The sequence below is a fragment of the Orycteropus afer genome, unplaced genomic scaffold (genome assembly GCF_000298275.1).
Source record: "Orycteropus afer afer isolate SDZICR_OR568_19922 unplaced genomic scaffold, OryAfe1.0 scaffold00034, whole genome shotgun sequence".
Taxonomy (NCBI): domain Eukaryota; kingdom Metazoa; phylum Chordata; class Mammalia; order Tubulidentata; family Orycteropodidae; genus Orycteropus; species Orycteropus afer.
The window spans coordinates 16,448,098-16,468,793 of record NW_006921621.1 but is presented as its reverse complement, the minus strand read 5'-3'; the positions used below and the strand labels follow the sequence as shown (position 1 = coordinate 16,468,793).

General features: G+C 44.5%; 1 protein-coding gene across 1 annotated transcript in view; it reads right to left on the bottom strand.

The window, feature by feature from the left end:
• TRERF1 (transcriptional regulating factor 1) overlaps positions 1-20,696 on the bottom strand; it is a 58,107-nt gene that overhangs the window by 27,115 nt on the left and 10,296 nt on the right. Inside the window, exons 6-11 of the mRNA XM_007936247.1 lie at positions 20,011-20,077; positions 18,611-18,750; positions 18,361-18,464; positions 16,187-16,262; positions 7,187-7,275; positions 4,959-5,072 (exon numbers count right to left, since the gene is read on the bottom strand). Coding sequence (XP_007934438.1) covers positions 4,959-5,072; positions 7,187-7,275; positions 16,187-16,262; positions 18,361-18,464; positions 18,611-18,750; positions 20,011-20,077 — 590 coding nt within the window. The remainder of the gene's footprint in view (positions 1-4,958; positions 5,073-7,186; positions 7,276-16,186; positions 16,263-18,360; positions 18,465-18,610; positions 18,751-20,010; positions 20,078-20,696) is intronic.

The following is a 20,696-nucleotide window of genomic DNA, read 5'->3' as shown; positions in this document are numbered from 1 at the left end:
AAAAAAAAAAAAAAAAAAAAAAACATATACATCTGATCTCATCATGGGAATAACCCACATCACAATTACTTAAACCACTAAGAATTGTGGTCCAGCCAAGTTGACACACAACTCCAACTATCACAGTGAGCCTAACCCAAGCCATGGTATTTTCAATTGCCTCATATGCATGTGAGAGCTGGACAATGAATAAGGAAGACTGAAGAAGAGTTGATGCTTTTGAATTGTGGTGTTGGTGAAGAATACTGAAAGTACCACAGACTGCCAGGAGAACTAACAAATCTATCCTGGAAGAAGTGGAGCCAAAATGTCCCTTGGAAGCGAGAATGACCAGACTTTGTTTGACCTACTTTGGTCATGTTATCAGAAGGGACCATTCCTTGGAGAAGGATACCATGCTTGGTAAAGTGGAGGGTCAACGATAAAGGGGAAGGCCCTCAATAATAATTAGGGACTAATACAGTGGCTGCAATGATGGGCTTGGGTATAGCAAGGATTGTAAGGCTGGCACAGGACCAGGCAGTGTTTTGTTCTGCTGTACAAAGGATCACTATGAGTCGGAGCTGGCTCAACGGTACCTAACAACAACAGGTTCTCTTTTTACTCTTTTGGAGAAGTCTTTTAATGTGTGTAAGTGTTCAATTTTCAGGAAGTCCCAGTTCTCTAGTGTTGTTTTTTTTTTTTTTTCCTGTTTGTGAATTTTTAGTCATACTTGATAAACTATTTATGCCATAAATTAGGGTTCCTAAGTTTGCCCGTATTTTTTCTTTCATGATTTTTAAAATTATTTAGGTCTTTGACGCATCTTGAGTTGGTGTGAGGCATAGATTCTGTTTCATTTTTCTGCAAATAGATATTCAGTTTTGTAGCACCATTTGTTAAAAAGACTATCTCTTCCCCAATTCAATGGATTTTAGCCCTTTATCAAAGATCAGTTGTCCATAGATGGATGGATTTACTTTGGGTTCTCAATTTTTTTCCATTGGTCTATGTGTCTGTTGTACCAATGCCAGGCTTTTTTTGACTACCATGGCTGTATAGTAGGTTCTGAGATTGGGAAGTGTGAGGTCTTCTAGTTTGTTCATCTTCTTCAGCAGTGCTTTGCTTATCTGGGCTCTCTTTTCTTCCTAAATAAAGTTAGTGATTGGCTTTTCCATCTCTTTAAAGAATGTTGGTTGAGTCTGGATTGGGGCTGCATTGTATCTCTAGATCACTTTGGGCAGTACTGATCACTTTGTTTCTTAAACTGTACTGAATTTTGGTCACAATGAGGCCATAGATTTTTGCCTTGAGTTGGGGAGCAGGAGACAGGAGGGTGTGGCCAGCACACTTTCCTCCCACCTCCTCAAGAGGACTAACCTTCTGTCTCCAGCGGTAGAAGGGCCTGTGATGACCTCAGGTCAAAAGTCAAACCACTTCTGCTGAGTGAACAACTGTCTTGCTGATCTGTTAACTATTCAAAGAACAGTTACTCCTCCCAAATGTTCTTTTTCCCCTCTGCCCTTTAGGTCTTTAACAAACCTGAGCTACCTGAGCACACTCCACTGCTGGGAGGAAATGATCACTTGTCCCTTTAATAAACCATTGAGTACACATGATCAGGAAAGCCATCCCAGTCATCCCAGGCAGGCCCAGACAATGAAAAGCCTGTAGTCTTAGGGCTACACCTTCTGCACCCTCCACCAGTCCTTGCATGATTCCAACTTTTCATTTCTACTTGGAAGGTGATCTTCAGAAGGCTGACTATGTACACAGTGCTCAAAAGGGACCTATGCTGACCTGAAATCAAGATTTCCTTGTTTTGTGGGCCTGAATCATCTCTGCACATAGGCTTTTGGTCTCCCTAAGCTCACAGGTCACAAGAGTGTGAGTATTCCCGACCTAGCCCAGTGCTAGCTCCTGGTGAACAAGCCCAAGATGGAGCCTCTTCTTAGTGTGGTAAAGTCTTCTTCAACAGCACTCTTCTGCTCAACATCCTCCTTTTACCACTTCTCTCTCGATGGGTTCATGGAGGGACTGTTGCTATGAACCAGAGTGACTCATATCACGAGTGTCTATATTATGTCAGGCACTGTCCTAGGTACTTGGTAACACCCAAACCTAAAGAGACATCAATTTGCCTTAGGAGGCTATATCCTCTGATTTTGCCTTCACCCAAAACATATCACTGACAGAGCCAAGAATATTCTAGAATTGGAAGGTACTTTCCAAATCATCAGAGGACCCCTGGTGGCACAGTAGGTAAGCACTTGGCAACTAACTGAAAGGTCAGTGATTGGAACCCACCAGCTGATCCCGGGAAGAAAGATGTGGCAGTCCACCTCTGTAAAGATTTACAATCTTGCATACCTTGTGGGGCAGTTCTACTTTGTCTTAAAAGGTTGCTGTGAGTTGGAACTGACTTGATGGCACCAGGCTCCAAATTATCTGTTCCATCTTACAAGTAAGGAAGCTGAGACTCAGAATGGGGCAGTGACTGGCCTAAGATGGGCCTTGGAGCCAGGACCCAGGTCTCCAAAGCCAGGATTTTTGGTGCTTCCTCTTTTTGCTGCCCATACTATTCATTTGGAAAGCAATGCTCTTTGTGACCTTGGGCAAGTCCCTTCCCATCTCTGGACCTCAACTTCCTGTCTACCAAATGGTGGAGTTGGATGAGAGAGTTCCTGAGGTCCTCTTTAACTTTCAGACTTTCTGGTTCTCATCTCCTACACACTGTAACCACTTTGAGGTTCGTGGTAAACTTTTCACTTGTGTGTGTCACATCTTTGCGCACACATGCTCCAGGGCCAGAGGCCATTTATTAAGTCACTCACCCAGGTCACTCACAGCACCCACATGCATGGTGCTGTTTACCCCTTCAGATGCTTTTAGTTGAGTGAATCAGAGATCATACTGTTTTTTTTTGTTTTTTTTTTCCCCACATTAGGCCACAGATGAGAAAAGGTTATTTGAATGCAAGATATCACTGTTATAAACCAGCCCAGCAAACGTTCTGGTTACAGGAAACCCTAAATACAGAATACTGTCTGTCACCTTTGATTAAAAGAATAGCAACATCATTCCACTGCACAATTGTCTATTTTCTCTGATCTGTTTCCAGGTATAAGGTACTTCCTGTATGTACCAGACCCCAAACCTACTGCCATCGAGTTGATTCTGACTCATAGCAACTCTATAAGACAGAGGAGAAGTGCCTCATATGGTTTCCAATGTTGTAAACCCTCATGGAAGCAGACTGCCTCATCTTTCTCCTGTGGAGTAGCTGGTGGTTTTGAACGTCCAGCCTTCTTGTTAGCAGTTGAATGCTTTAACCACTGTACCACCAGAGCTCCTTATGTATTTCCTATTGTTGTGTTGTTGTTATGTGCTGTCGAGTCGGACCCGACTCATAGCGACCCCTCCTTGAGTTTCTGAGGCAGTATCACCACGGAAGTAGATTGCCCCATCTTCCTTCCGAGGAGTGGCTGGTGGGTTTGAACCGCCAGCCTTCTGGTTAGCAGTCAAGTACCTTAGGCATTACACTACCAGAGCTCCCTAGCCAGGATCAATTCTTAATTAAGAGCTTGGGCTTTGAAGCATTAATGAACCCAAGTGGTTTTACAGTTCTTTAAGTGAATTTACATTTGAATGCCCTTAAATATCACACAAGGGAATCAGGTTCAGACAACACACTCAATCAGCTGTGTGACCATGGGCAAGGTAATTAAGCTTTGTGTCTCAGAAGAATCGGTATGAGGATGAAATGAGTGAGTATACGTAAAGTACCTAGAACAATGCCTCACACATAGAAAGTATGATGTAAGTGCTGGTTAAATAAAATAACCCACATATGTGTTGATATTTATAAGTGGGGCACGATTGGGAATGAAAGTGTGATTAAGACTGTTCATACCATTCATGAGTTCCAAGCACTTTCCCTGATAGTGATAGGGTGTGCAGAGCAGCAAGCTTTTTTAGGCTGGAGCCTAAAAAACTGTTGAAAGATGCATAATTTTTACATACACATACATGGCAAGCAATGTTTTCTACAAAGTGTGACAAGGAGACCTCCCCTGGCTGTGGATGCAGAGAAGAGTCAACTTTGAGGATGAAAAGTGACAGTAATTACCCAAAATAACACATGCGGGGTTTGGAAAATATCTGGGTCTTGTTATGTCTTTAGTTTGCAGTTAATCTTCATATGCAGGTAACTTTTGATTGTCTACTAATGGGGGGACTCAATAGAGGATAAAGGTAATGTAAGAATTAGAAAAATCTACACACTGACAATCAGACCTCAGTAATTGAGAGTTCCTGGCAGTATGGAAGGGTCAAAGCTCTTCCTTACTTGGTGCTGTGCAGAAACTGGGATAAAATTCAAGGACTCATTCCTCTTTCTGAGGCATAGTCTGTTCTTTGGGCCAGTAGCATCGTGACATGAAAGGATCAGGGAGGCATGGCAATGCCTTCTTTAACAGCACTCCTCTGCTCAGCATCCCTTTTTTGCCCCATCTCTCTCTAGTGGGTTCATAAAGGGACTGTTGCTATGAACTGGTGTTATTCCTATCTTGGGAAAATGTTCATTCATTCATTCATTCATTTAACAAATGTTAATTGAGTGTCCCTATGTACCTAAACATATTTAATGACCCTTAAGGATCCCCGGGGTATCAGTGTACCATTTATAAACCAACCAGCCAACGCCGGGACCATCCTGGCTTACCTGTCTTGACTTCTGCCTGTCTTCAAACTCAAGCCAGCCATTATCTCCTAAACCAAACACTGAACATAGGTCCACCCCTGAAAACTCCTTCCTCTGCCTATACTAGGAAGGTCAAGTCCTGAATCCAGCTGGGCCTCTGTCACCCACTCACACGGCCAGCTCAGTGGCAACACCAAACCCAACGCCAGCCACTTACTAACTCTGGTGTGGGGTGGGCGTGGGTCAGCATAAGCAATGACTCAGTTGCTTCACTCACCACACAATCGTCTATGATCTCCGTGAGGCGTGTCCGATGTTTCCGCCCTAACCGCATTATTTTTTTCCAAGTGTAGTAGTACTCCACGCACTGAGCCACTGTCTTAGACTTCACCTGCCAGGAAAGTGAGCTCAAGATTAGCTCCAGCCATGGGCAGTGTGCAGGGCAGCAAGCTTTCTTGACAGTTTAACTTTGCAATAGGTAATACATTTATGCAGTTCACTAAAAAATGTGTACAGTAGAAAGTCTCCTTCCCACCCGTTATTCATCCACCCAGTTCTTCATCCCCATCTTGCAAGGCAGAGAGCTCATCATTAATCGTGTGGGCATCATTCCAGAATTTCTTTATGCAAATGCAACAAACACAAGAATCTATTCCTCCCCCACCATCCTTCTTAACCAAAGGTAGCACACTATATATATTGCTTTGCAATTTGATTGTAGAAAGACATCATGCTTGGTAAAGTGAGGGTCAGCAAAGAGAGGAAGACACTCAATGATATGGACTGATACAGTGGCTACAGCAATAGGCTCAAAAATAGGAATAACTGTGAGGAAGACACAGGACCGGGGGCAGTGTTTCGTTCTGTTGTACATGGGTCACTCGAGTCGGAACCATCTCGATGGCATCGAACGACAACATTATCTTAAGAGATTTTCCTATGAGCTTACTCGTTTTGTTAATCCATAAAACAGCATGTTTTGTTTTTTTTTTTTCATTTAATGTACTTGAATGTGTTAGCTCTCCAATTTGTTACCTTCCACATCATTTTATGAAAAATGTTCCTTAGTAATCCAACAGGAATATAAAGAAAAAGTTATGATGGTAAGAGTTTAGTTTTCACAGGGAACAAGCTTTGCTTTGTTCACTCCCAAAAAGGAAAAGGTGTATGTATTTTAAAGAGGAAAAATTCCTTTGTTTAGCTGATGGACCCCAAAGCTCAAGGAGGAGGTTCAATAATGTGGGTTTTCGGAGTGAAGATATAAGACTAGCCTTTCCCTTGGGGTTTGGAGGAGGGAACAGTCACCTATCTGGTGAGATAGAAGGGCACCCCCAGAAGTCCTGTCTGCTCTATGTTGCCCATGTCACATCCACTTGGCATCTGGAATTTCTATAGTAGAATCAATCGTCCTAGAGAACAAGGATACCATCCCATAGAGCCCTGGTTTAAAAACCTGTGTTTCCTGGGAAGTATAACACATGAATCCATCATCAGTCAAAGAGATATGTGGCCTTCAAGTCAGAGGCGTGAGGTCAGCCCCAGGGGTACCTGACCCAAGAAAGATCAGCGCACAGAGCTGCTGGGCATAGGGGGCAGCAGGACATGCTGGCCACAAAGGCAGGGAAAGGTGAGAGAATGCAATTATCAGACAGAGGCCAGGCAAAGACAATGACTGCCTGACTGCCTGATTCCCAATTGGGCAAGCCCTTGATTAAGAACAGATGACATGCCACCCTAGGGTAGCCCTGAGGCTGGAGCCAGTGAGCTGTCAGCTGTGGCCCATGCCATTTGTGCCTGAACATCCTTAATGACCTTTAATAATACAATTTGGTTCCATCATTCACTGGCTTGTTGAAACACTCTTTGAATCATTTTAACTTTTTGGCCTAAACTACCTCTCAGCCAATTAAGTTCTATTAAGTTTATTACCAGCTATATAAAATGTTATTTCATGTGTGTGAAGTCTTTGCTTTGCTCTAAAAGTGAGGTGTTATTACTCTTACTGTCATTAACATTAGGTACCAATACCAGAAGTTCTGCTACTGGAATGGGGGGAGGATGTGTCCTCCCCTCCCCAGTGTCCTAGAAAAAAATTTCTACTTGTCAGAAATATGAAATATCTGTAGGATACCCACAAAATAAACCATGCAAATGGTAACACAAAGCCCCAATTCTATTTATTCTGAGAGAATGTATAAATTACACATTTTTCATTAAGAAAGTAAATAAACTCCCCACCACTGCTATGTCCAAGTAATTATGTCTGTCTTTCCATCCTTCTCTCTCCCTCATAATCTACACTGGGGTCATGCCACCCCTAAAACAACTATCACCCTATATCAGCAAGGGCTAGAAGACTTTTTAGTATAAGAGGGCTTTTTAGTATAAGAGCAGTAACTTGGTAAGCAGCTTTGTCTAAATATTTCTAAATATATATCCTGCATTCTAAAAATCGACAATTTCCCAAATTTAATTTCAAGCAAGCAATGAGAAAAGCAGGCTTACCATCTTTTGTATAAAAATAAAGTCTTTGCTGTAAGTGGCTAGTGCTTTATTAAACAATTTTCTTTCTAGAGAAGTCCACTTGTCCGAACCTACAACGAAACACAGACTCTGTGAGAATAGCCCATAGTTCTCCCCATTTTTGTGGTTCACTTAGGTTACAAAATACAAGTGTTTAGCAAGTGATATAATATATACCAAATTCCTGGTGTAACAAAGAGCCAGTATAGTGTCATAGTTAGCATCCCTGAGCACTGGGGTTCAAATCCCAGCTACTATGACTTTTTAACCTAAGACTCAGTTTTGTTACCTGCAAATGGGAATAATTATCCAATCATCCTTTAGTATACACAAGGGGTTGGTTCCAGCAGATACCAAAATCCATACATACTCTAGTCCCTTATATAAAATGGCACAATATTTGAATGTAACCTACACACATCTTCCTGTACATTTTAAATCATCTCAATTACTGATAATACCTAATGGAGTGTAAATGCCATGTAAATAGTACTTTATACTCCTTCATGGCCTTTGAGAGATTGCTTTGGTTAGATAATTACTTTTTCCCCAAAATATTTTCAATTTGTGGTTGATTGAATCCGTATGGGAAACCTGTGGATATGGAGGGCTGGCTCTAATTATCCCCACCTCACAGGACTGTTGTGAAAGTTAGAGAAGATAATGCATGTAAAGTGCCTAGCTTAGTAACTAGGAAATAGAACTCAACAAACTTTAGCTACAATTTTTATGTAATTATTACATTCACGAGTGCCCACATGTAACAAGCACTGTTTAACATCACCCTTTAGATGCCCACAGTCTATAGGGGAGACAAGCCAGTAGGCCTCATGTCCAAGGTGATGACGCTATGATAAAGTAAAGGTGAGGGACCAATGAGGCACAGAGGAGGAACATATAGGACCAAGGTAGCCAAGGAAACTACCTAGTAGAGAAAGCATGAGAGTTGAGTTTTAAAGGACACAGAGATGTTAAGTCAGAGGTAAAAGTGAGATGATGCACTTATTCATTCATTTTCTAGCAGGACACTGTCCTAGGGAAAAAATAAGACTAATAATGTTTTAAGTGCTTAGTATGTGCCTTGTTCTAAGTACTTTATACATACTAACTGTTTAGTTCTACCAACACCCCTGTAAGACTGGTATTACTATTATCCCATTTTACAAATGGGGAAATGGAGGTGCTAAAAAGAATGAGCAGTAATCCAATGTGGTTCAAGTATAGGGTTCCAATAGAGGAAGCACAGATGAAGTTGGAGGGGTGATGGGGCCAGTTCTTGACAGATTTGCAGACTGATGGAGGAGCGGCAGTACTGGCTGGTGTCTGCTTGGCTGGCTAAATTTGATAGTCATGTTTTTCTCTTCAATAAAAGAGAAAGCAGGATATGCAGATAATCATACAGAATGGTCCTGGGCTGTTTTGGGTAAGAAATAAGGTCTATTTCTTTTCTCTTTTTTTTGGCTTTAACAAGCAGAAATTTATTTTTTCACAGTTAGGCTAGACATCTGAATTCAGGGTGTTGGCTGTAGGGAAAGGCTTTCTCTCTTTGTCACCTCTGGAGGAAGGTCCTTGTCTCTTTTGAGCTTCTGCTCCTGGGGTAATCTTCATGTGGCTTGAGGTCTCTCCTCTCCCATCTTTGCTTGCTTAATTTTTTAAACTTTTTATTTTAATTTGGGTGAAAGTCTACAGAGCAGACTGGTTTTCCACTCAACAACTCGCAACATTTTGTTTTGTGACACTGATTGCAATCTCCACAGCATACCAGTACTCCCCACTTCCTCCCTGTGTTTACTGTTTTCATTTGTCCTTCTTTCTTCTCCTTTCCTGCCTTCTAAGCTTTATCCCTGGGCAAATGCTGCCCTTTTGATCTCATTCGGTTGACTGTTCTAATGAGGTCTATTTCTAAGGAGCTACATTGTCCACAGTTCTGAGGGCTCCAGGAAAGGTTCAGTCACCATGGCTGGTTCACTGAAAACTCAGTCCAGTCTCCTGGCTCTCCGAATTCTCCACATCTCTGAGCCTTTGGGTGGTAGCTTGCTGGGCCTTTGGCATTCCTCTGCTTCTCAAAGCTGTCATCCCCAAAGCCATGGCATTTTTCCTCCTGTCCATGCCAAGTCCAAGGTCTCTACTTTGCTATGGTTGGCTGGCTGATGGGGTGAAGTATAGGAAAGCTGAATCTCCTCTTCCCTTGCAGGTTTGGCCAAAATGACAATTTGGTGAATCCCTCTGGACTATATGTTGAGATCCTAGGTTCCTTGGGACAATATGTGACTCAGTGGTGTAAGTTCAGAATTCTGAAATAAGAGTCTTTGTGACTCTGATGGGTCCTCAAGCCTAGTGCTCAGGCCTAGACTCACAGAAGTTACAATATGCTCCAGACTCAGAATATGCTCTGCATAGCTAGGCTGGTTCAGACGTCTAAAAAGGCAAGGCCACACCACTATACTTCTTTGGTTTGCAAGTGTATCTCTTTACTTCTAGAAGGAACACAGCTTTCCAATAAATTCCCAGCTGAAGAAAGCATCTTCCATAGGCCTGGAGGCCTGGACATCTCTGGATGAGAAAACTAGAGAGGAAGAGATGCTGTTTGGTGTTTGCAGATGGTGTTTAGAGAAGCTTTGATGGAATGGACTTGAGGAGAGGAGGTGGGTGGGATTTGGGGCTCTTTAGCTGTCCCATTACCACTTCACAAATTCTGACCAACATTCAAGGCTTTGGGGTTTCAGCTCCTATAAGCTCCCCTTACCCAGGAGAAAAGGCACTACTAGCAGACAGACAAGATTAACCAACAATTTAGTTGAATTACCAAACAGTTATGGTTCCTTTTAGATATCCATCAAAGTAGCTAACAGATAAGAGGAACCAGAAAGATAACAATGGAAGGTGATGATGTTGACATATCACACTAGATGAGTCCCTGCACCAGTTTATAAGAAGCTGAAGTACAAGTTCAGTGTCTATGCAGCCCTGGGCTGCATCTCAGATAGGCAACAACCAGGAGACATTTTGCTGATAAAAATACCCAACTAAAGAATCTTTTTCAACCTCAGTTAGCCCACAGGGTTCTGGAGTTAGAATGCAGTCCTAAGACCTGGTGAGGCACTAAGCAAGCCATTCATTTTCTCAGCACCATCTCAATGGAGGACATGCTTTCTTCCACCTCATGCTAGGCTATCTGATTTCTGGCCCAAGGGGCAGTTTTAGGCTCCCAGGTCTGCCTGCTTCTGAGAGGCATGTCCTCAAATGGCTTATCAGCTGCAACTCCATAGAATGTGAAGTAACTTCCTGGGCCATCTGTTATAGGGGAATCCCAAGCCTCATGGGGGAAGGAGACCTTCCCTTGCTGACTCCTCGTGGTGGTTGTCAGGGCTGTTGTTCTGTGATAGGGAACAACGGTGGTCTTCAGTCTTCTGGATCCCAAAGTGTTTATCCCACACATCAGTCCTGGACTGGGAGGGGCTACACATCTTCTCTCTCTGAGGGCTGCAGGGGCTAGGGGGCGGGAGCATGTTCTTACAGAGCAAGAGATGATGGCTCCTCTCCATGCTCCTAGCATCCATGCTATAGTGCAGATGGTATCGCTGTGTGTATACCCAAACAGGCAGAGGCTGGGTTGGACAAGCAAATCCATTCTCATACTCACGCTTTAGAGCAGCTCCATCTTCACTGCATCCTGATCTCAAGATTGCTTCCTGGAGCTGAAACTCCTCCCCAGGGTTCTCTGACTAAATTCCCAGGTCAAGGACTGCTTTATAGAAACAATACCTGAATATGCTCGCCTATGAATAAGGAGCTCTGGTGGCACAGTGCCTAAGGCATCTGCCTGCTAACCAGAAAGTTGATGGTTCAAACCCACTGACTGCTCCACAGAAAGATGGGGCAATTGACTTCCATAAAAATTTATTGCCCTGGAAACCCAATGGGGTCGCTATGAGTCAGAATTGACTTGATAGCAAGTTTTATGAATAAGGTAACTGTGCTGTGAGAAAAGGGTGAATTTAGTCAAGACACCTTAGGCTGCAAACCTGGTTCTGCCACTAACTCCTGTGAGTCTAGGCAAGTGTACTTAACTTCACTGAGTCTCAGTTTCCTCATCTGTGACATGGGGATCATGACATTCACCCCTGTGACTCAAAGGGTCTGGTCCTAAGTAGGTGCTCAATACATGTTTTAGATCTTTGTTGGCAACTCAATGAGCAGGTTCCAAATCAGCCCACAGATATGGGTCATCCAGTGGTCTCTGCTGATGTCTGTGTGAACGGCAGTCATGAAGATGACTATTGCTGCCAGCGTTCCTTGTTCTGTGGATTTCTAACCCCACAGCCTTACTCCTGACTGCTCCTAACTCTAATGCCCCCCAAAACCCCTCTGTAATCCAAAATCAAGGAAAGGATCAGGTGTCCTGGAGTCGCTGAGAGGGGTACTTTCCTCATTCTTAGACAAGGTTCTAAGCCAGCCTTTCCTAGATTCCGTGTCTTGGACAAAGTCCAGAGTAAAATACAAAACCGAGGCAGGGGCTGCCTCAAACACTCCCCTTTCCTTCCACCCTTGCAATGCCTCCCTTTCTCTTGAAGCTTCCCGCTGCCCACTTAGCACACAGAGAGGGCTGGTCTGCTGACATCTCCCCAGGAGCCATTTGTTCTACCTGGGGATTCCCGGCTGTTGGGTTATTATCAGCAGGGGCCCCCTAACAAGATGATTAAGGCTAATTACAAAGAGCCTAATTAACTGGATGTAACTGGTGTTGAACAGTATCAAGAGGAAAAATGTTCTCAGCTTTGGTTGCTGGGAAACAGACTCTGGACTGTGGCTAATTCTGGGGCCATCTACAGTGAACCCAGGCAATTAAAGAGAGACACCGAGAGGTGAGAGGAAGTTTGGCCACAGTATGTTTTTAACAGGGCCCTTTGCTTCTCCTTTTAAGAATTTTAAAACTTTTATCAATATGGCTATTTTTACAGTTACAGAAGGAAGACAGGTTTATTGTAAGAAAAGGAGAGCTGTTTTAATATTAGACCTTTATTTCTGAGTAGGGTTTCCCATAATGGGCGAACGCTGAATAATCTTTTCAAGCATGCTGAGTGAAACGGGGTGTTACCAAAGTTCCCTCCGGGGGGCAAAAAAGAAAGGGAAGCCTGGATCTGAACCCAAAACTCAAGCTTGTTCACTATGGCTTTTCCTTTCAAGTGCTTTGTCAGGCCAGGCAAAGGGCAGAGAGTATTAACTCAGTTAATACTGCCCTTAAGCAGTACTGCTCTTAAGCACAATCCAGCTAGGGACATGGGCAAATTAAATTACATTTATGTTTCTTGAAAAGTATGCTCTTGAGTATGTAATTCTGTCTCCTTCATCAAACTGGTGCAGCTTCCAGGGCACAGACTGTTGTTGTTGGGTGCCCTCACATCTATCCTGACTCACAGCAACCCCACAGGATAGAGCAGAACTGTCCATTTGGTTTTCTGGGTTGCAAATGGGAGATGGCCAGGTCTTTCTCCCATGGAGCAGCTGAGTGGGTCTGAACCGCCAACCTTTCATTTAGTAGCCGAGCCTTTAACTGCTGTACTACCAGGACTCCTAGCGGCAGAGACTAGACCTCCCCAGTTGAATGGGTATCTCCCAGGTTTTCCCATCTACAGAGCTCAGGTCAGGCTCCAGGACTCAGTAAGAGCTCAGACAGTGGTGGGGAGTGGTGGGGACCAAGGAAAGCCTGTGTGGAACCTTTGCTGAGAAGCCCAGGGCCACTTCTGACACCCACTCTGCTCTGCATCCTTCTGTAGGAATGACCAGTTCAACAGAAAAGAGCAAGGATGCTGCCACCCCTCTAATCACAATCCTCGAATCACAACTTGGGAGGAGGTAAGGCAGGGAAGGGAATGAGTGATTTTCACAGGCCTGTGTCTCTTTTTCTCCAAACTGGCAGCCTTCCCTGTAACCCAGTCTTGCTGCCTTCCCACAGACAGGCCTAGTAGGTCTATCTCTAGACAACTTGGAGCTGGGAGTGCAATTCTAGGGCTGAGAGCTAGGTGGGCTGACCCTGGCCACAGTCACAGAGTTGGGAACCAGAAGAGATCCCGAAGACCAAAGTGTCTTGATGAGGATGGAATTGAGCTGGACAGACAGACCTACTGAGGAGCAATCCAAAGGGCTTGATACAAAGGCCAAATCAGGATGGGACAACAGAGACAGGATTCAAAGCTATCCAGGAACCAAGTAAGGAAAGTCAGAAGTGTGGGAAGGAGGTAGTGGCTGGTAGCTGGAGAAAGGTGAAGGGGGTGAGTTCTGTGCTTGGAAGGGCACTATTCAGGGAATTGTTGTTGTTGTTGTTATGTGCCATCGAGTCATCCCTGACTCATCCCTCAGAAACTGACCTTGGGTTTCTGAGGCAGTATCACTACGGAAGTAGGATTGCCCAACCTTCCTTCCGAGGAGTGGCTGGTGGGTTTGAACCGCCAGCCCTCTGGTTGGCAGTCAAGTGCCTTAGCCACTATGCTACCAGAGCTCCCATTCAGGGAATAGAGTCAGGTAAAGATTTTGAGACCAGTGACCTCAGAGAGGGCACCTTGGAGCAAAACAAGCTCTTTTGCTCTAACTCTAGAAGATTCTCTTGGACTTACTCTGTGCACATAATGGAGAAAGTAGGGGCTGGTTGACACAGATGAGCATCCCTTTCTAGAGGATACACAGCTAGTAGGACACCAACCCTCCAGACCATACCTCCTCTGTTCTTGCCTCAAAGGGTCAAAATGATTCCATAAAGCAACGGAGCCCTTCCTGGTCTGTCTCTGAGGGAAGGGTCAGGTGGTGGATGAGGGATTAGCTAGACACCCCAAAACAACAACAAGAAAACTTGTTGTCAAATTGATTCCGACTTATAGCAACCCTAATAAGGACAGAATAGAACTGCCCCATAGGCTTTCCAAGGCTGTAATCTTACAGAAGCAGATTGTTACATCTTTTACCCACACAGCGGCTGGTGGGTTTGGACCGCTGACCTTTTGGTGAGCCGATAAGCACAACCACTGCACCACCAGGGCTCCTCAGCACCCCCCAAATGACTTAATCTTAGCAGAATTTAGAGCCCTCCAGTTTCAAAGTGCTTAGTATTATTTTGGTATTTTTTGCTCAGTTTTGTTTCATTTGGGGGTTACGGAGGGGATTTCTCGCCCACAGTTTTCCAATCTATTTTGTGTCATGAGATACGTAAAAAAATAATAATGCCTGTTTGGCATATTAGAAAGAACTGCAGGGGATTTGGGTCCCAGATAAGTTTGTTCCCAGCTGGTATTAAGCAGCCCATAGGCTCTGGCCACTCCCAGGTACCCCAAGAACTAAGGGCATCAGCATCTCCCAGCACAAATTTGGGAAGCCCCTTCTGGTCAACCAACTGCCTCACCCATTATGGAAAGAAGCTTGGGACAGGCTCCAAGAGGGTGGACAGCTTGTCAGGGTTTAATGGGAAACAGATTATGCTGGGAATTCAGAGAGGGTTGGATTGTTTCCATGGCAGATGATGGAGAACTCCCACATCTTTCTGCCCACATTAGGGGCAGACAACAAGAAGGAAATGATCAAGATTATGTTAATTGGTTAAATGGTGGCTTTCTTATCCCACATGTCCATTTTGGGCCTGCCTAGTACCAGTCACTGTGTGTGCTGAGAGTGATCCACAGGCAGACTCCCTAGGCTTGCTGTGCTTGTAAGAGTGGTTTCAGAGGCCTTTCCTTCTCGTGAGAGAGGTGATGACAGGCAGGAAGGCTGACTCGTGAGAGAGAAGGACACTGAGTGAGGCAAAGCATGGTGGGGAAGGGAGCCCACTGAGAACACTCTGGCATCTGCTGAGAAGTCTTCACTTTATGTCACATCTGGCTGCCTGGAGAAGGTACCTCTAACTCCCTAAGCCAGGCACCAAAAAAACAAACAAAACAAAAAACAAACCCACTGTCATCAAGTTGATTCCAAATGATAGCGATCCTACAGGACAGAGTAGAACTGCACTATAGGGTTTCCAAGGCTGTAATCTTTAGGGAAGCAGACTGCCACACCTTTCTTCCACAGAGCAGCTGGGGGCTTCAAACTGCCAATCTTTCGATTTGCAGTTGAGCTCTTAACCACCCTACTACCAGAGTTCCTTCCTAGGCACTGACCTGAAATGATTTTAAAATTAGAGGCATTAAAGGATTCAGGCTCCTCTGCAATAGAGAATCAGGGGAGCTTGCTAGATTCAATGGATATTGACCTTAGTTTTGTTACTTCATAGGCTCCCCAAGCTGTTTCCTTTTCTTTGTGATTCTCACTCCATTCCAATCTTAAAGTGTTTTCTCCTTCCCTTTTAGGGGTGGTGCTATTGTTAATCCATACATTCAGAAGACCCTATATATGCAAGTTCTTTCTCCTGCCACTAGTGTAACCCACTGTTCATCTTCTCCTGAGACTCTACACTGCATCAAGTAGGACTATGTCACAGTCATTTTTTATCTTAGTGCCTAGCACAGACCCTTGTACTTGGTAAATTCTTGACAATTATCTAATAAATTAATAATAACAGCTAACAGGATGTGCCCAGCATCATCTACATGTACTGACTCTAATCTTCACATGATGCTGCAAAGGATGGATATGAGCCCCACTTTACAGGTGAGGAAACAAAGGCTGCAGAAGGTCAAGGGACTTGACCAGGGGGTGAAGTCAAGGCCTGAGCCGACATCTGGCTGATTCCAAAGCCAGGGGCTGCTGAGAGTCACGGGCTCAGCACTGCACGCTCTGTGGCTCTTTCCCTGGCTCATCAGGTACCACGCATCCTCGCTCAGCTCTCAGTCAACCCCCAGGGTTGGTAGCTCATGCAGATGCATGCCCCCACCAGCTCCACTCCATAAGGCCTTGTGATCTTGAGTGGAGATGAGGACAGAACCAATGCTATCTACTATTACAACTTAACAACTAAACATGCAAATGGCCCACTCTCAGGAAGCAATAGGAACCTACCGGCATAGTGGTAATTTGCTAAAGGATGGTATTTTAACCTGACTGGCTTCCGCAGCAGCAGCATTTCCAGAGCAGCCTGTAGACCCGGGAGGGAGAGAGAGAGAGAGAGGGAGAGAGAAGGGGAGAGAGAGAGAGAGAGAAGGCGAGAGTCAGTAAGGGGGCTGGGTGTCCCAGGGAGACCATCTACCCAAAGAGGGAAGGGATCAGCATGGCAGAGCCCAGGGGGCACTGGAATGAAAACCAGGCAGAGCCTTCTTTAGTTGGGGTTTCCTTTCCTCAGCATCCAACAGCCTCCCCTGGCCACCATGCTTGCAGCAATTTGGTCATGTCAGGAAAATACAAAGGTGGCAGCAGAAGCCAACTCCCTCTTTAGTGAGGGCCCCCAGCCTCAGAGAAGTGGGTAGGGCTTCCTCTGAATGGAGGCTGAATCTCTAGGGAAGGGCTCCAAGGAAACGAGTGAGTGAATTTAAGTGTTTTAACACAAAAATCACGTATTTCATTATAACTGAACATAAACAGCTGTATTAGTAGTAACTGTACCACACATGTACTTCTAGAGAACCTAGCTAAAGCTTTTTAAATCCCTTCTGCCTCCTTCAGTCTCACTGGCATTTTAAAATATGCTGCAGGTAGAGTTTTGGGGCAGAGCAAAGTCTAGAATCTTGTTCTCCAACTGTGGTCCACAGACTAGCAGCACGGGCATCCCCTGGGAGCTTGTTAGAAATGCAGAATTTTGGGCCCCACTCCAGACCTGCTGTATCAGAATGTGCATTTTAACAAGATCCCCAAGTGACTCATGTGCATGTGAAATTTGAGAGGTATCACTCTGTGACATGGATCTCAAAGGGCTAAGGATAGGTGTCTACAATAGTTCTAGAGAATATAAGTTCTCTATAATAGTTCTAGAATACAATATAAGGATAGCTCATTCTAGAAAATACTTGTAAGGCATTAAAAATCTCATGAGAAAGTAGTATTGAGGAATTTATTTACTTTCACAAAATTATTAAAACAGGAAGCTGGATCTGGTACCAGGAAGAACTTAGGGGGAAACTGAGGTCAGTGATGGCATGATACTGCCAGGAGTAGAGGCTGATCAAGCAAAACATCAGCTCTGATGCTAGGAAGAGGCATAAAGGCATAAGGTTTGGGGACACTCAAAGAACCACGTCAGAGGTCGAAGTATAAAACTAGTTGGTGTACAGTAAACACCTCATTTGGGTTAGGGAAGAAAATAGTTCTATGAACGTCAAATTCTGGTGGTTTCCATACCAAAAAGAAAAACAAACTCACTGCCGTCAAGTTGGTCCCGACTCATAGCGACCCTTCCTTGGATTTCCAAGGCGGTATTTTTATGGAAGTAGATCGTCCAATCCTCCTTCCAAAGAGTGGCCGGTGGGTTCAAACCGCCAGACTTCTGGTTAGCAGTCAAATGTTTTAGGCACTACACCACCAGAGCTCCTATGGTGGTTTCCATGGGAGGGAAAAACAGCCAGCAGACATACAATAGACAATTTGGGCCCACTCTTGTTTCAGTAAGGCCTTCTCCATCCCTAGTTCTCTTATGTAAAGTACAAGATTCTAAAAAGAAATCATTCAAATCTCCCAAGGCAGAGATACCCACAATAATAGCTTTGGGAAAACATATATCAACAGAAGTCCAATTGGAGACTTTTCTACAGGAATTTAAATTTGTATCTACTTGTTAAGATAAGGACAGATGACATGGAGGCAAGGTCATCTTACGAGTTGGTTACATGGTATTGTTGTTGTTATGTGCCGTCGAGTCGGCCCCGACTCATAGCGACCCCTCCTTGGGTTTCCGAGGCAATATCACTACGGAAGTAGGATTGCCCAACCTTTCTTCCGAGGAGTGGCTGGTGGGTTTGAACCGCCAGCCTTCTAGTTAGCAGTCAAGTGCTTTAGCCGCTATGCTACCAGAGCTCCTTTACATGGTACAGGGAACAATATAAAAACTCAGGAAGATGGCAGTTCAAACCCACCAGTCACTCCTCGGAAGGAAGACTGGGCAATCTACTTCTATAGAGATACTGCCACGGAAACTCAAGAACAGTCACTATGAGTCAGAATTGACCTGACAGCAGTGAGTTTGGTTTGGTTTTGGTCTGCCACGGTGAGTATGAACTGGGAGCCTGCTTCTCATGAATCCTTACCATCACATCACCTTTGGCCTCAAAGAGAGAGTGCAAAGCAAATTCAGAATTGGTCCCTCCACCTGGCAATGCGCTTGAACAGCATAAGTTCAGGAGATTATCCACTGTTGGGGACAAAGAGAAGCCATTGCATCAGAAAGAGCTCGATATCATGGAAAAGCAAGTTTCTACGGGACACACCAGTATGGGAGCGAGGCATCCCAGTGAGAGAAACAAGCCTCTCCCACCCAGCTACTCCCGTGGCCAATACCTCTTTGCTGGAGGTCGTGGTTTTCCAGCTCTGGCCAGGGCTTCCATACCAGCGTGGCTTTATGTGTGTCCTGGGCCAGGGCAGAGGCATCCTGGAGTTCTGGGATCTCTGCTTGGAATCTTAAGCCAATGTTGATGCGTCTTTAATGACAAGAAGTAAAACAACAGTGTGGTCTTCAATTTGATGGCCGAGGCCAAGGGCAACTGTCAGCAACTTGGGGAAGGAGGAAGCAGTCCCTTCTGCAGTTAAGAATGCAGGGGCATTTCCTCATAGTGTGACCCTAAGATTCCAGGCATGACCTTCTCACTGGAATAAGGAATAGTTTCAAAACTGAGGAGAGATGCTGAGGGGAAGAAGGGGACAGTCTGCCTAGGGGTTCACTGTTCCCTGTAACAGAGAGAGAAGGTGGCTAATTCCAAGGGGACAGGTGCCCAGATGGCCCTATTTAACTAGGAAAAGTGGGACAAACACACAGTGTTTATTGCATTTCTTATCCCTTTCAGACCACTTTCACAGACATTATCCCATGTGAACCTCACAAAGGCCTGTGATGTAACTAAGGCAACTATAAATATTCCCATTTAATATACTGTTGTTGTTATGTGTCATCGAGTTGGACCCAACTCACAGCAACCCCTCTTTGGGTTTCCGAGGCAGTATCACTATGGAAGTAGATTGCCCCATCCTCCTTCCGAGAAGTGGCTGGTGGGTTTGAACCGCCAGACTTCTGGTTAGCAGTCAAGTGCCTTAGGCACTACGCTACCAGAGCTCCTATTTAATATATTAGTCAACTAAAACCTAGGAAGGTTTATGATCAAGATTACAAAACAAAAGGGTGTCGGAGCTGGGACTAAACTCAGGTTTTCTGATTCCTGAGCAATCTCTCTCTCCACTCTACTACATGGTCTGTTCACGAAAGTCACATTTCTCCTTCCATGATTTTCCCTACTGCCCACCCAAGCCCATTTGGAGAAACTAAAGCCAAGAATCTTAGGGAGGGGCTGGGGACAGGAAGGAGCCTCTTAGAGAGCTGGCACCTCAAGAGAGATGGCTCAGTGTCACTGGGTGTGTAAGAATGAGAGGCCACAGGTAGACTGACCCATGGAGTTAGAGATGGGGATCCTGGTTCTCTAAATACAAAGATTCAGGCTTTTATGATGCTTTGGCAAATACCCTGAAACAATAGTACTCAAGAAATACTGTGACCCTATGGAGCACAGTTCTGCTTTGATACACAACATGGATGCCATGAGTCAGAATCGTTGACGGCAACTGGTTACTGGTTACAATTTCAACTTCTCTCTCAGTGACTACTCTGACCCCAGAAGTACTAACTATACTTCTCAATCCATTTCCTCAGCTGAGGCTTCTGTTCTACAGAACAACTGGCTTTTCCTTACGGTTCAACATCCACGGTCTGCTCCCCAGGGCCTGGGGTGACTGTCACGATGCTGCCATCGATGCTATCTGAAACATAAACCAAAGGTCACTGGTCAACATGGATGGGGCAGGTAGATACAAAGATCAATTATTCAATGATGAAGAAACTAAAGCAAATGAGTGGTTACTTAATCAGTCATAAGCAAGCCCCTCCCCTCCCCAACCCACACCCAAGTTACCCCCAACAAATCTCCAGGGAGCTAGATGGAATGTGGTGCTAAATGGCAGAGGGTTACCCCATTTTTCACACAGCATAAAGAAGCCAGCTGCCCCACTCTAGTCTGCTAAGCTGTATTGTTTCTATGAAACTATTCTTGCTCTAGAAAGATATCCTGGCTATAGATCTTTCCACATTTGATCTTTACATATCATGCTAAAATGTCAAAGCTTGATCTTGCATATAACACCTAATCCTAGGTGTGCTACGTGTATCGTACTTATATTTATTCTGGGCCACTTACACAATCATCCATGACAGTCTTAAGACACAGAGTGTGTGCAAATTTCAACTGTTTCCTTATCCCAAAGAGATGATAAATTACCACTTTAGTATTTGTCTCCCCAGCCAGACTGTAAGCCCCTAGAAGATAAGAACTACATCTCATTCTAAATATTTTCAGCACCTAACACAGTGCCCAGTATATGT